Source organism: Pantherophis guttatus, chromosome 1 (genome assembly GCF_059756535.1).
Source record: "Pantherophis guttatus breed Tessera chromosome 1, ASM5975653v1, whole genome shotgun sequence".
Classification (NCBI taxonomy): Eukaryota; Metazoa; Chordata; class Lepidosauria; order Squamata; family Colubridae; genus Pantherophis; species Pantherophis guttatus.
In genome coordinates, this window is record NC_142063.1 from 247,070,977 (window position 1) to 247,086,946 (window position 15,970).

The 15,970-nt window shown below is 36.5% G+C and overlaps 1 protein-coding gene across 4 annotated transcripts in view; it reads right to left on the reverse strand.

Annotated features, from left to right (window-relative positions):
* Positions 1-15,970, reverse strand: part of CDK19 (cyclin dependent kinase 19) — an 85,061-nt gene that overhangs the window by 45,951 nt on the left and 23,140 nt on the right. For 3 of the 4 annotated variants that reach the window (XM_034409163.3, XM_087882636.1, XM_034409162.3), the window contains one exon: positions 4,598-4,708. In XM_034409163.3, coding sequence (XP_034265054.1) covers positions 4,598-4,708 — 111 coding nt within the window. Of the gene's footprint in view, positions 1-4,597; positions 4,709-9,955; positions 10,014-15,970 lie in introns of all 4 variants that reach the window. The other variant, XM_087882637.1, reaches the window with a different exon arrangement.

Below are 15,970 nucleotides of genomic sequence, written 5' to 3' on the forward strand. Positions count from 1 at the left end.
AAGAAAAATGTCAATTTGGGGCTAATTTGCAAATTATGGTTAGCAAAAAGTCAGAATTACATTTGCACCAGATCTAAATAAACTCAGGGGGAAAGTGTGGCTTTCATACACCATCGAGATTTCAAGTACAAAATATCATTCTTAAGGACTGAAGTGAAGAACCACAAGTTATCCACAATATAGAGTCTTTATAGAAAAGGAATCCGAAAGACTCCAACCTATAACTTCCATAAAAGGAATGTTGAAAAGTAAAATTATTTCAATTATTGCTTACCACATAAATTGCTAATTCAATACATACAAAAGAGCTCTGTGGATTAATAATGAATTAAAGCCAAAACAAGTATTCTTTGTCTTGTTGACAGTTCAACAGAAAAACAAATGGCAGTACTGCAAATGCTCATTGCTCTTGCTTACTTTTTTTCTCCAATTAAATTGGTATGTAACCATAATAAAAGTAGGAAAAATCAATGCATAGCAACATCCTTTCAACAAATGAATATTTACCTAGCAAAAAGAATCCTTAAAATATTATTGATATAGATATCAAGAAATGAAGAGAATGTTTGTCCCTAAAACAATTTCAGTATAATAAAATTGATGAATGTTACAAATGGTATAACATCAATTATCAAATGTTAAAGACTGCTATGTTTTTATTCAATATCTTCACCCACCAAATATGCCTTTGCTGTTTTGTCATTAGTCTTGCTCCCAATCTAAGAGACACAGTGGTGGTAGGCAATCAGCCCAAAGTTTATGCAACATTATAACTCTCTTCTCAGTTCCAAATTGGGAAGGGAAACTGGGGATGGCAGAGTTAATATGTGAAAGATACAAAGATGCTCTGATTTCTCAGTATATAACTAATTAAATTCCCAATTCTCCTACAGGAAAGGGTTTTCTGTAGAATGATAAATATCAATCCATCAATATTAATCACCACATAGGGAAATTATCTTTGGATGCAGAATTTGGTCCTACAAATTTTGAGTTAGGTTCATCCTGACAATAAATTAGTTAACATTATATTATAAGAGGAAAAATATGAAATGAGAAATTATGCCTGTTCCAAGGCAAATCAATGACTTCTGATGACTTGTTCAAGATTTAAATTGGGGTCTACTGCCCCCCAACCTTTACCAGCTATACCATGCTGGCTCTCAGTATCAAGTATAAAAAAAATAATCACCCTAGACTATCATGTTCGAGAATGTTATGGTGTTAATAAAAGAAATATGTTCCTAAGCATGTGGATTTCAACAGTGGTATTTTTTTTATTATTTTTTTTATTTTTATTTTTTTGAAGGAGGAGAGCTTTACATACGTTGACTGGGAAGCTGTTCCAAGTGTAAGAGGCAGCATGGAAAGAGACAAAGTTGGGAGTGAGCAAAAAAGACAATGGGGAAATATGGAGTGATGCTTAGGATAACTGAGAGGAGGAGTTATTCAGACCATGAGGAATATTAATTTGGGCCATCATCATCAAATGTCAGAAAATAACATTAAACAGTTTTCAACTCTGTACAGCAAGAAAAAAAATTGCATAGGTGCAAAATCCGGCAGTTATCTCTAGGACAACATTTTCTTCATATTTCATTTTGCTTCACTAGCCCTAAGTTATCATTTTTTTTAAAAAAAAATCTTGCTCACAGAGGTGCATGATTACTCAATGTTAAACCAGTATGACTGCTTTCTACACTTTATTGAAAGAGGTGGAGGGGGAGAGAGAGAGAGAGAGAGAGAGAGAGAGAGAGAGAGAGAGAGAGAGAGAGAGAGAGAGAGAGAGAGAGAGAGAGAGAGATCTGTTTGGAGGGTAATAATGTTGCTGACTTCTAGGTTTCAAGAGATGATTAATTGTTCCTGTGCAAAAACAAAAGAACAAGAAAAGTTGCACTAGAGAAAGTGAAGGGTTGTGGAAATGACCAATTTATATTTACTCCATTGAATGAGAGCACTTAATATACAACATTCCAAGAATCAAATAGGCAAGGTCAATCATGTGGCTACTTCTCAGCCAAGTGGGAGAAAAACATTTGAGTGGGAACAGCATATGTCCTGTTCATCTGGTTTGTGTTGTATAGCAACTAAAATTGCATGGGAACATACCATGCAGGAAGTGGCTCCCTGAACAATGCAGGTAAATGTGAAGTGGTCATTAATCTAACAATTGGATGGGAATATATATATAACTTTTTAATGAGTTCCATGCTTTGTTTCAAGAACACTAAAAAGTGAACAGGAAAAAAAACATTCACAGTACAAACACATGCAAATATTGGCAGCATTTATATGAAATGATACAGCCTAGGAATTTGTGATAATGATGTATTGCATGTATTGAGACACTGGAAGCTAGGGAGCACATTAGGAAGAATGTACACTTTGCATTATGACTTTACAACAGACTATCAACAAGGAAGAGTGCCCCTTCAAAACTATTGTTAGATGGTTCTTTTTCAAACAAAACATGCAGTATTCAGGTGGCAAGAACTGCAAACTGGATTATTAAACATGCTTCCTATTATAGCAGCAATACATTCTTCTGCAGTTGCTTTTAAAAGCAAACAACTGAAACACAGAGATAAAGTTTTGTGCACGTGAAATGAAGCTGTTCATAGTGAGACTATGGCACTTTTGAGCTATGAAGTGTACATTTACTCTTGGTGTAATTAACTTTGATGGAGAAAGCTTCCAGAGTGGGTGCAGGTTAGTAAAACTACAAGAACAAGACTCTCCAATTAAATTATATGGCGCGTGCAACAGCATGAAATCTCATGACTTTATATTATTGTGATCCAAGTTTCTCTTTGGTTGGAACAGTTTATACACGTAATTTTCTTGACAGTAAACTATTACTCATGGGTTTCATAATGAGTTTTCATCATACCGTTTAAGCAATACAGTAATTTGTCTCTAGCAAATCTAACTTTCATGTTAATTTAATATTCATTAAGTATAGCTTGAACTGATCCGGCAAAAAGAGAAAAGGAATATTTCCCCATGAAACCTATCACAACATGCTGCAAAAGGCAAATATTTCATTTCATATTAAGTGTAATACTTCAAAAACATTACACTAATTGCACATATAAAATCCTAGCTTACAGTCGAGATCTGAATTAGTTCTTTCTTATATTGATCTTCAAGCCCATCTTTAAGTTATACTGCAGCTGCCAGCATGTAGTGCAGAGCTTTCAAAACCTTTAATTCTAAAGCACTTTGAGACCAAACTGGAAGATAAATGGGAAATCTGCCTAACATTTTGGTTTCTTCATAAAAGCAGCCACTGGGCTTCTCAAACTGGATTGCAGATCAGATGTATTGGAGTGAGAGACAATGTCAGTTTCTCCCTCAGCTGGAAATGTGCTCCTCTGAGGAAAAATACAGGAAAACCTAGTCACATGGGAAACTTTTAAATAGAAGGAAAAATTAATTGTTTATAACTGCTATCTAAAAGATCTAAATATCACTTCCTGTGGCAAAAAGTCCTGACATAGTTTACAAGTCCACTATAAACAATCCACTGGAAAAGAAATGTCAGTAGCTGGGAGAAATTGGTGCCTGGGAAAGGCTAGCACCAAAAGTTTAAATTTTACAAGAGATCTAAATGATATATATATGTTGGAGTCTTGAATGTGTACGCCAGTTCAAATGAAGAAAATTAGAGGAATTACTAAATGTAAATTTCTTTCATTTAATTCTGATAGCTAAAATAAATTCCTGATATCACTGTAATTAAAATCTGAATGTATGTGTGTATTTTTCCCCCATCAGACAAAATAAAACTTGTCTAGTCCTGTTCTAGACACACACAGATCTAGACACACACAGTTCTAATCTCTGAGCATATATAATATTAGCTCTCATTAATTAGCTCTCTCTTATAACTTTGGAAAACTATAAGCTCAATGATATAATGATACACTAAAACTCTTAATAACTGCGTTATGGAAAGAAATGACATATTTGATTTCCAAAATATTTTTTTTAGAAAAAATGACATTGATCTTTGGCAAGGAAAACAGAAAACACTTAAGCTTTTTTCACTCTTAAATCCTGTGGGAAAATGAAATTGAGAACAGTTCTGGTGCCATACTGCTATAACTTCTGGATAGTTATGTATCTCAAAATGGCATTAGGGCCTCCTCCAAAATGCCTCTACCTGTTTCTCCTTGTTTTTTGTAGCCAATCATGGTTTTAAGATAGTGTAAGGCTTTCAGTATATGAACTCCAAATCATATCATACACAGAATGCACAATTAAGCCTCTAAAGATACTTAAATAAATGCAGAGCAATCTCAACTTCTCAGGAAAGGCTAGCAGGGAGTTTTTCAGTTTATGTTATTTAAAAAAAAATCCTGAAAACATTTCTGCAACTTCAAAGACTACCTGATTATATCTCACAATGAAACTTTTCCATACAGATACATGGATTTCTTGGTGGTTCTTCTTTCCTAACATGCTTTGTGTAGCTATATAGGTAAGATACCACGTGAGATTGGGCAAAGGTTTTAAATCCATTCTAATTGCAGTTACTTCTTTTAAAACATAACATAATTATAGTAAAAAGAAAAAAAGGAATTTCAGAACTTACCCACAAATCATGTTCAGCATAATCAAACAGCAGCCACACCTTTCTATCACTATGAGAAAGGAAAACCTTCTGTAATGCAATCACATTAGGGTGCTTCAGTTCTCTCAAAAGCTGCAAGTAAAGAGAGAAATAACATAAATCTTTCTATATAGTACCAATAAACAAAACACTTTAATTAGCGAAAGAGATGTCCATAAAATTATTCTTTTTCATTCCAACAACTCTGGAATAATCTGTGCACAAAAGGGGGAAAGTAAAAAGCTTGTTTTTCCATTTAGTAGAAAACAATATTTTAAAAAAGTCAATTGCTTATTTGGGTGGAAGTTTTGCTCCCTGTGCAAGAAACATCCAGACCAATTTTATTCAGGAAATGCTCCCACTGATATAAGGAAAACTAGGGTCCTTGGTTTATCAAAAGCCTTCCATGGAAGAACTGTTTAATAGATAACTAAACAGAACAACATACCGAGATCCATCAATATTTACCTACATTACCTATGGGAATAAGAGAAATATGGAATCTTTGTTGCTCTTATTCTCCCATTCCTATTTCCTTTCTAAATGTACCGTATTTTTCGGACTATAAGATGCACAGGTGTATAAGATGCACCAAGATTTCGAAGAGGTAAGCAATAAAAAAAAAGTTTTTGCCATCCCCGGCCCCCAGGAGCACTCTGCAGGCCTCCCAAACCCTCTGCACATCCCATTTTTCGCAAAAACTGGGCGTGCAGAGGGTTTGGGAGGCCTGCAGAATGCTCCTGGGGGCTGAAAAGGGCAAAAATGAGATGCGTGGGGGGTTTGGGAGGCCAAAAATGGGCCCATTTTTTGCAAAAACAGGGGAATTTTTGCCCTTCCCAGCCCCCAGGAGCACCCCATTTTTGCATAAAACGGGCCCGTTTTTCACAAAAACGGAATCTGCGGGGCAGGGCTTCAGGAGGCCAAAAATGGCTGTATTCGGTTTATAAGACGCACCAACATTTCCACCCTCTTTTGGGGGGGGGGAAGTTCGTCTTACACCCTGAAAAGTACGGTATGTTCAGTAGTGTAGGATTATAAAAACTCTTACTCATCACTTGGTCATTTTCACACAAGTTCATGTAAAGGAGTTATGAAAAACTGTACTGCTTTAACATTTACATGTATCTAATATTTAAAATATATTGTATCAAATATATATAATGCTTGGGGCAACAAGCTACGCTCTACCCAAAGTTATGATGAGATTCAAGTGGCTAGGGCAAGAAATAGGATAGTCTTTTCAATAGCTTCCAGTTCAGACTGAGTTATATGAGTTTGCCTTTTTGAATATTCTATGGATAGAGACATGAGAAAGTGGTTATAGGCTAAATAGTGAGATAGGCGGCGTATTTTTCCTGCTGTGTTGCTTTCCCCAAGCCTTGAGATTTGATTGGGGAGGGGGATAAAATGCATATAGGGAGGGATTATAAACCAAAATTACAGATGTTAAATAAATCATCGCAGTTTTAAGTGAATCTGGCTTCTCCCATTGACTTTGTTTGTCAGAAACCATCTGGGAAAATTACAAATGGTGATCACATTACCCTGTGATAATGCAACTGTCATAAATATATGTCAGTTGTCAAGTATGCAAATTTTGACCACATGACCATGGGGATATTACATTGCTTGTAAGCATGTAAACCAGTCATAAGTCACTTTTTTTAGTGCCATTGTAATTTGAAACAGTCGCTAAACAAATGCAAGTCGAGGGCTATTTGTATATAATTTTATTACAGTAAATCAATCTAGGTTTCTTAACTGAAATGTGAAAGATTTTTTTATATGTACAACTTTCATAAATCATTCAGACATTTTATTGTTCAAGAAATATCCTGTGTTGGTTTATATTTTGTATTTTCTTCCTTTCAGTAGAAATGAGCATGAAAATTGAAGTAATATTTCAACATAAAATGTAAAACCATCTCCAGAATGTTTTTTTCAGGTTTCAGACTATATCACTATAACCAAGCTTTAAATATTTGGAATGCCAAATGAACAAATTAAATAAGCAGTCTGTTTTTTGCTCCACTGATTATTAAGAACACAGTATTATAAACATTTGATAAAGTATATGCATGTCATTAAAATAATGTAAATTAGTCTTACAAAATTGTCCTCTGTAGTTAAAAAGAAGTCAAGTGTGAACTTCAAAAAGATTACTTTTTAAGCTGGTCATTTCACAATAATTTGCTGTTTCTTTTATTAATTTACCATTTAAAGCAAATAATTGATAAACATTTTGAAGTGCAACCCTTGATTAAATTAATGCACTAAAAGGATTTTGAATCACTTCAATACATGAATCTTCTAAAATTATCAAATGCTAAACAAACTGCAAAATTAATATCTTATATATTGGGTATGCCATTATGAGTATTTCCATAATCTTTGGGTGTAAACCATTGAGGCTATCTTTGTAACAGAATCTACACATAATTTACAATAAAAATTTAAATATATTGCTCTGAAAGTTCATGAATAATTTGCAATAACAAAAAATACAGCAGTGAAGCAGCAGATTCTCATATAAAAGAAAACAATAGAAAGAGAATAAATCTTTGTCATAGAAGTATTAAAAAGCTCAAAGTTTTATCTATTTGACATAAATAAATTTGTAGTTGATTAATAGGCAGAAGCTATTTTTAAATCAGAGAAACTAAAAGCGTTTTGCTTTTTAGGTTATTGATTTTGCTGGGGTATTAAAAAGGAGTGAAAACCAAAAATTAAATATAGATCCTCTTTGAATATACCAATTATACCAATTATCTGATTTCTTTCAATACCTACAAAATTGAAATACAGAAATGTCTGCATATTAAGTAGATTATTATATTGATCACCTATTGCTTTTCTTTTATGGCCTTGTTTAAACCCAGTAAGTAACCCTTCCTCTACAACATCTGCTTGTGGGACTCTCCTGTTGGCTTCGATCTTACTATGCTACTCACCAAGTCACATAACATAGTGCAAAAGAAAAAAAGAAAAGAAAAGAAAAAAAAATGAACTGCTGCAAGCCAGTCTCCGTCCATTTCACCTAGGCAACTCTTAGAAGCAAAATCCAGATGATATTACAGAGTCTGGGGAGGAAAAGCCTGTGCCACCTGCCAAGTCAACTTAATGACACAGAGAAGGAGAATGATTTTGCACAATTTTAACAGCAGCAAAACTTGGAGAGGGATAATCTGGGAAGCAACTTTGCTAACTTACTCTCTTGGAAAATGGAAATACAATACATAGCTTTTAAGATTTGTAAAAATGTAGTTAAAATGTACCTAGTAATGGATGCAGCTTCTAAAAACCTAATTTCTAGGTGTCTAAAGAGTGAAACAATTCATCCCAAAATCATATACTTTTTCTACAGCTTTGTTTTTGAGATTATTGGAAATACAAGGCTATTTTGTAAAACCACTAATTACTGCCATTCTTTTCTAAAAAAAACTTGGGTGCTAAGGATGCTAAGTTATGCAGTTGCATATCTAGCTGTCAAACTGGAATTTCAATGAGTATCAGAATTAATAAGACAAATTGTCTTACCGATTAAGAATAGCTATCCCTTGCCAAGAGGAGCAAACAATATTTAGGATTTGAAACTCACAGACTATATAATAAAAAAATTGTTTATATTTTTTTGTGTATTGTTTTTGAGAGAGGCCTCTTTTGGCCACAATTGCTCATGTCACGTAACACCCTCATTTGGTAATAAGCATTTTGAAAAGCAATTGTTCTATAAATAATTTCACTTCTGAAAATGTTCTGGCACTGCTAAACAGCATTCTTCTTAAACAAAAGCATTGCAAGTGATTTTTTAAAAGGATTATACTATGCCTAAAATAAAGGAAATAAAACAATTAGCATTGTGTCTTTTATCCTATGGAGTTTCAGAAAGATTAGAAATACGTTTCTAACAACTTCTTCTGATAGATGAATGGATGATGCAGTTATATATCATATCCCAACTGACGCATTTCTAGTCCAAAGATTAAATACATCATGTATTCCTAGAGTAACACTTGTAGGAGAGATGGGCAGCGTAAATATTTAATAAATAAATAAAATCAACATCTGCTTGTTGCTAAATCGAATCCATGTATTTGGATGCACATACCAGGTAAAATAATAGTGAACTTGTGTGAAAGTTTAAGGGAGTAAGAATTATTAAGCAACAATTCACATTCATACATTTTTCTACTCTAGTTGAAACTCTACTCTACCCTACAAAAGTTAATGGCCAAAAGTTATGCTTTCTCAACAAGAGATGAATTATTTTATCTGATATGGAACTACCATAGAATATGTCCTGTTTAGGAGGGCATTTCAGGGGGGACTTGCCCCCTTTTGACAAAATAAAATAACCATTCCCAAACACCAAGGAACACTAAGTTTAGGTTTTAATTCTTTACCCATAAATTCTTTATGACCAAAGATTATCCATTAGTGGAGAAGGTCTCACTGAATCTAGAAACTATGCTGTGTTATACTGTGCCTTCTATTAGGATATAAGGCCCATTTCAAAACTCCCAAATTGGTGAAGTATTCAGGCAATTCTGATTTGAGGTATTTGACAGTTATTTCAGACCAATATAATGCATTGCCTTGAATATGGAAAAAATTGTTACATTATTTGCAAAACTCAAAACTTCCTGATCATCTTGACGACATCTTGATATTATGTTTTCATTTTATTTTACCTGAAAGAGAAATCGTTTACTTACTTTCTTATCTTTCAGAATTCAGGTCAGGGACCCTAATAAAGACCTTCTACCAGTCTCAGCATATGTTACAATTCTCACTAAAAGTTAAAATAACCAACTTTTTAAATATTTGAAGAAAATTAAAGCAGAAGAGTCAGTCATCTTGGTATAGTAGTTAAGATAACATCTTAAAAACCAGGAAACTAAGAATTCTGGTCTTGTCTTAGGCATGAAGCCAGCTGGGTAATATTGGGTCAGTCATTCTCTCCACCTTAGGAAGAAAGCAATGGCAAACCACTTGTGAAATCTTGCCAAGAAAACTGCACTGACTAGTCCCGCAGTCATCAGGAATCAACAGTAGCCTGAATACACACACACACACACATACTATTTTAGGATTCCATCTTCATTATATTTTCATCTGAAGCTTAAGAAGTTATTTGACCCAAATGAAAGGGTCTCTTTACTTAGTCTCCAAACCACTTATTTGTTATACTTAAAATTCAAACATTAATAAGGTGTAAAAGAAGTCTCTCTGTGTGTATGTGTGTATACACACACATACATCTTTCTTAAAGCCAGTAACTGTGATTTCTCAAGTGACAATGAATTCACATAAATGATACCTTGCTTATGCAGAAATTACCTGGAACCTTCCAGAGCCTGGGAAGCTTGATGGGACCTCAATCCATTCTACACGTGTCCTAAGAGAGAGCACCCAGTCACCCTTTAGTTCCCAGAATAATCACAACAGTGTACAAACCAATCACTACATGACACCAAACTGAGAACAGGAAGCAGGTAGTTGAATTCAAAAACCACTTTAACAATCATAATAATAGGCACATAGCTACCGTATTTTCCGGCGTATAAGATGACTTTTTAACACATGAAAATCTTCTCAAAAGTCGGGGGTCGTTTTATACGCCGGGTGTAGTTCTCCTGTAACCAGGCAGACCAGCCCGAAAGGCTCTGACGAGCCTTAAATGGCCCTGGCAATCCCAGCTCTGGCGATCCCAGCTCTGACGATCCCAGCTAAGTTCCCTGCAACTCAGCTGGGATCGCCAGAACCATGGCTCTGACGGTCCCAGTTCTGAGGGTCGATCCCATCCCAGCTGAGTTCCCTGCAACTCAGCTGGGATGGCCAGAGCCATGTAAAAGGGAAAAAGTTTTCCCCCTCCAGCTTGCTTACCTCAGCTGCTAGTCGCAACGCTTGCCTTGCTTTGCTTGCCTGAATCTATTCAGGCAAGCAAGCAACTCCCTGCCTGCAATCAAGCAAGGAGTTAGTTGTGGACTTCAACTCCCAGAATTCCTCAGCCAGCAAAGCAAAGCTGGCTGAGGAATTCTGGGAGTTGAAGTCTACAAGTCTTAAAGTTGCCAAGGTTGGAGACCCCTGTTCTATTGGGTAAGTTTTTTTCCCCTTTGGGGGCTTTAAAAAAAATAGTCAATTGGGGTTTTTTTAGTTGTTCTTTTTTAGACCTAGCCATTTAAAGTTTAGGAAGTTTTAAATTTAGCTTTCATATAAAAATAAAAATAAAATAAAATAAAACAATATTTGTGCAGCTTTCTGAGATTTAGTGTGTTTCTGTAGTGTTTCACTCCAACTACACAAACACACAAAATCTCAGAAAGCTGTATGTGGAATTTTGTGTGTGTAAAGTGTGAAAGTTGGTTTTTTGGACTTTTTGTGGCTGTGTGAGGTTCCTGCTTGTTGCAGGGGCCATTTTGGGTCTAGCACAGCTGCTTTTACATTGTGGGTGAGCCAGATGTGTTGTGTTGTGTGTGTTTAGAGTGTGAAAGTTTTTTGGGGGGGCTTTTTGTGGCTGTGTGAGGTTCCTGCTTGTTACAGGGGCCATTTTGGGTCTAGCACAGCTGCTTTTACATTGTAGGTGAGCCAGTTGATGTTTTTTAATTTTTATTTGGTGTGCATTGGAAGAGGGGCAGTCTTATATGGCGAGTATAGCCCAAACCCTATATTTTAACAGGAAAAGTTGGGGATCGTCTTATACGCCCAGTCGTCTTATACGCCGGAAAATACGGTAATACCACATTATAATATTGGCAGCCCTACAAGGAAGACCAGACGGAGAAATTAAATCCATACTGGTCATGACTACTTTTATTGTAGCAGTTAAAGTAACAGAATCTTGCATACTTGACAGTATTACCCCTCCCCCACTTTATTGCTACATGAACTAGGAAGGATCTTGTCTGAGAAGCTTACTCAAGTTAGCTTCTTGATCTGGCTCAAGCTCTTATCTCATGCTAGCAGCATTTCCTTTTGTCGTTCAAGGCTCCCTATTCCTTCCACAAGTAGCTAAGATTCACCAAAATGGGTAAATTTTTATATAATTCTGTATAGCTCATCAAAATAAACTGGTCCACCCGAGATGTGATCCATTCTCAAACACTCAAACAGCTCTGACTACTGATAATAATTCAAGCTTCTTAATGGGACATTTCCATGGAAAAATTCCATGGATTTGGAAACTCCATGAATGGTATTACCCTGTTTCCCCTAAAATAACGACATCCTCTGATAATAAACCCAATCGGGCTTTTGGGCGCATGTGCTAAAATAAGCCACCCCCTCCCGAAAATAAGCCCTCCCCGAAAATATTTAAACACATGCGCAGCCAGTCCCTGCTATTTCCTCTGGCTTCCTCCACGTGCCCCCCCAAAATAAGACCTCCTGAAAATAAGGCCAAGCGCTTATTTTGGGGTTCAAAAAATATAGGACAGGGTCTTATTTTCAGGGAAACCTGGTAAGCATAGTGAAGCTCAATCAATTTTCAAGCATTGTATTAGGTTATCACTGTTATGAAAGCGTAAGAGAAAAATGAAATTCCTGTCAGCATGTCATCTAACAAATTCAATAACCAGAATTTCTTGTAGAAGTAGGAATGCAGGTTAGTGTGTATCATTTGATGCTGAGTGAAGGTACTGTGCCTCTAGAATACGCATCAAAGTATGCTAAGCAATGTAATGTCTGTGGCTAATGCAATGACAGGGTGGGTCAAGGACAGATTTTGAGGCCCAAGTACTGAGTACTACCAGATGGAACATGCTAGATGTCATATCCAGGCAGGCCCTGCCAAGCTTAATTCTAAATAAGATTTTCAAAATTAACAGATAACCTCAAAGAGACCAGAATGTCAATTAACTGCTGTAAAGAAACCTGTTCAAAAAGGCAACCACTTGTCTCTCTCCCAGGTTAGCTAATCAGAGCCAATAAACATTTGATAGAAAGAGTTTGCTCCTGTAGCTGTGGCAATTTTGGACTTGGCCAAGTGTTTCCAAGAACATGGAAGAAAAAACAGAAAACCTTGCATATAGCAGAATTAAAAAAAATAGGCGGCAACAAAGTCAGGAAGGCTCGAATGACAACAGAGAATAACACCCTGGAGTTTTCCAATATGCTACCATGGTAATTAAAAAGGAACTCAGGGTCAACAAGAACTGTGTGCTAGAAAAGCATGTGCCACCTGAGGAGTAGACAGGGCCTCCCCCCAAACCTCTTATACTCAGGAAATTCAATACGTACTCTTTAACACATGAGAACTGAGTGTGGGAATAAATTGCCACAATATTATTTTCACTTAATCAACCTTATATTAACATCTTTGTAATCCATATGTGCACTGGAAATATTATTCAGTATAAAGTTCACTTTTTTATAATGTTCACTATATAGCAATAGCTTATTTGTATGTTATAGGGAGAATTGACAATAAAAAATTGACAATATGGAAATTAAAGTTATCCAGATCAGAAATTAACATCATGATAGTCATGTGTTTCCATATGATCTATGCCACTGACTGAAAATCTGATAAAACCCTGTTCTATAATCTGCTACTTTGACATTTTCCATTTTTGAAAACTATTTCTGCCATAATTAAGGAACTTTTAAATTACCTACCTCAAAGCATGCATAAAACATATTCTAACGCAATATGTAATGTTCCATAATGTATGGAACATTACAAGAAAAATATTACATCCAATAATTTCACTGTTATTCTCTTTTAAAATGCTTTTCATGTCAGAGATAGGTATAAGTAAAAGTTCAAATACATATGGAGATATGGTCTATTTAAACTCCATGAACAGACCAAGAACTACTTGGGAAAGGATAGTACATGCCATGGTTCATGTACTTACAAATTGCTGGAAGAATAAAAAATGACTTTAAAAATGAGAGAGGGCTTTTAAGGAAAATGACAGGATTTGAAATGGTCATAAACAAACAAGACCAGCTAGTAGGGCACATGTATAAACTCTCTCAGATATGACATGGAGACAGAAAACAATAAAAGTTGCATGACAAAATGGATGCACAACTTTAAAGAAATAGTTGCCACACAACAATGGGAAGAACTCCAAAATTACTAGAAAAAAATACATAGCAGTATTCAGAGAAATTTAAAAATAAAATTTGAAATTGAATCACAATTCTTTTTACCAGGCATAATTCCAAAACATTCCAACAAAAATATCACGGTCCACTAAGATACATGTTTAAGGCAGAAAGGATAGCTTCAGCACAATATTGGAAAAGAAATATGTTACCAACAGTGGTGGTATTCATTTACCTTCGCTACCGGTTTGCAAATGGGAGTGTGTGCGCCACCTCTGCGCATGCACAGGACCTTCTGCGCATGCACAGAACGTCAAAAATGGGACGTGATGACATCTGGGTGGGTGGGCAGAGCCTCCCGCAGCCAGAACTCGATAGAACTGGCTGAATACCACCACTGGTTACCAAAGGTACCAGATTGGGAACTTAAACTTGAGAATATGCGGTGATTGCTGGTTGGTTAGAGTATAGTATCATGATGCTGGATGGGACCTAGGGTCTTGGAGGAGGGAACACCAAGAAGGGAACTTGGTCTAATGGGGGGACAGACAGACAGAGAAGAATATTTTGATGTTGGTAAGCAAAAGGAAATATGACAGGAGATAGCAGCAGACCACTCATAGGGAGGATATGTTTGGAGTTTACCACTGATTCCATCCTCCAGCTTCCTCAAATGATCCCCAGAGCCTGGAAGATTTTTGATGATCCTGGCTTCCAGCTGTTGCTGATGCTGCTTAACACTACCTTATTCTTAATTGTTTTATTTTTATCACAACCTTTTAAAATATGTATTTGGTCAACTCAAGGTGGTAACATACCTAATTCTTGTGCCTCCTATTTTCATCACATCAACAATCCTGTGAGATGTGTTGGACTGAGAGTAACTGGTCCAAAGTCATCCAGCCAGCTTTCATATCAAGGGAGGCCTCGAATTCACAATCTTTTGGTTTATAAGCCAACCTCTTAAACCACTATACTAAACAAGTGCTCTGCAAGTTAGCCTGTAATAAGTCTCTTCTCATTCAAGATCAAAGATGAGAGGCCTGACATGATAAGTATAATCAGAACACAGATAAACACTGAGGGATATGTAGTCTTTTGCAACAGTAAAATCCAGCCGGATCTATCCAGCTTGCGCGAAACAGTAGCACCGGCAGTGGGAGGCTCCGCCCGCCCACCGGGACGTCATTACATCCAGTTTTTGACCCTCTGCGCATGTGCAGAAGGCTCTGTGCATGTGCAGAAGAGGCTTGCGCGAGCATAGTGCACACGCACGCTCACATTCCCAAACCAGTAGCGAAGGTAAGTGCATTTCACCGCTGGCCTTTTGACGATGTGCCCATCTATGTATCAAGTGTGGCACCAGAAGGTAGCTGAATGTGAACCCAGTTTGTGAAGCTGGCCTCTAGGGAACTGATTGAAGAATGCTGCTAAAGCAGTTACTAGATGCCATAGTAGAGCTGGTGATGGAGCTTCCCAAATTTTGTCCAGTGTCCAATCTCCTCCTTTTGTTTCTTTGTACTCAAACTGTAGCTTCAGAGGGCCTTGAAGGAAATGGATTATGTGAGTTCTCATCAGGTTTCAGGCCTCAGTAGAATACTCAGTACACATTAATTTTTGATGATTTTATTCTTTATAATTATGACCGAAATGGGATGAGAGTGGAATGGTCTGTCCATCCTGGATCTTTCTTATCTCTTGATAGCTTTCTAAAGAATCAATCCTGGTATTCTTCTGAACTGATTCAGAAGGCTGGGAGTGGCAGGCATAGTATTCTCACATGTCCTTCAGGACTGGTTAAACTCAGTATTGGTTATAGGCAGTGGTGAAATGTAAAATTTGTTACTACCGGTTCTGTGGGTGTGGCTTGGTAGTGGTGGGGTAATGTGACTGGGTGGGCGTAGCCAACTTTTTTTTTTTTTTAACTTTTAAAAACATTTTTTCTACAACCTCTTTGGCCAAAGAGGTTGTAAAAAAATGCTTTTAAAAGGCTCTAATGATCCCAGCTGAGTTGCCTGATGGCAGAGGATTTTTTTTTCTTTTAAAAACTTCTGACGATCCCAGCTGAGTTGCCTGATCGTCAGAGGCTTTTAAAAGCATTTTTTTTTACAACCTCTTCAGCCGAAGAGGTTGTAGAAAAAATGTTTTGTTTTGTTTTTTTAAGAAAAGCTTCTGACGATCAGGCAACTCAGCTGGGATCGTCAGAGGCTTTTAAAAGCATTTTTTTGACCAAAGAATTTGTAGAAAAAATGCTTTAAACAAAAAAAAACCCCTCTGATGATTGTGCGGCTAAGCCGGGCA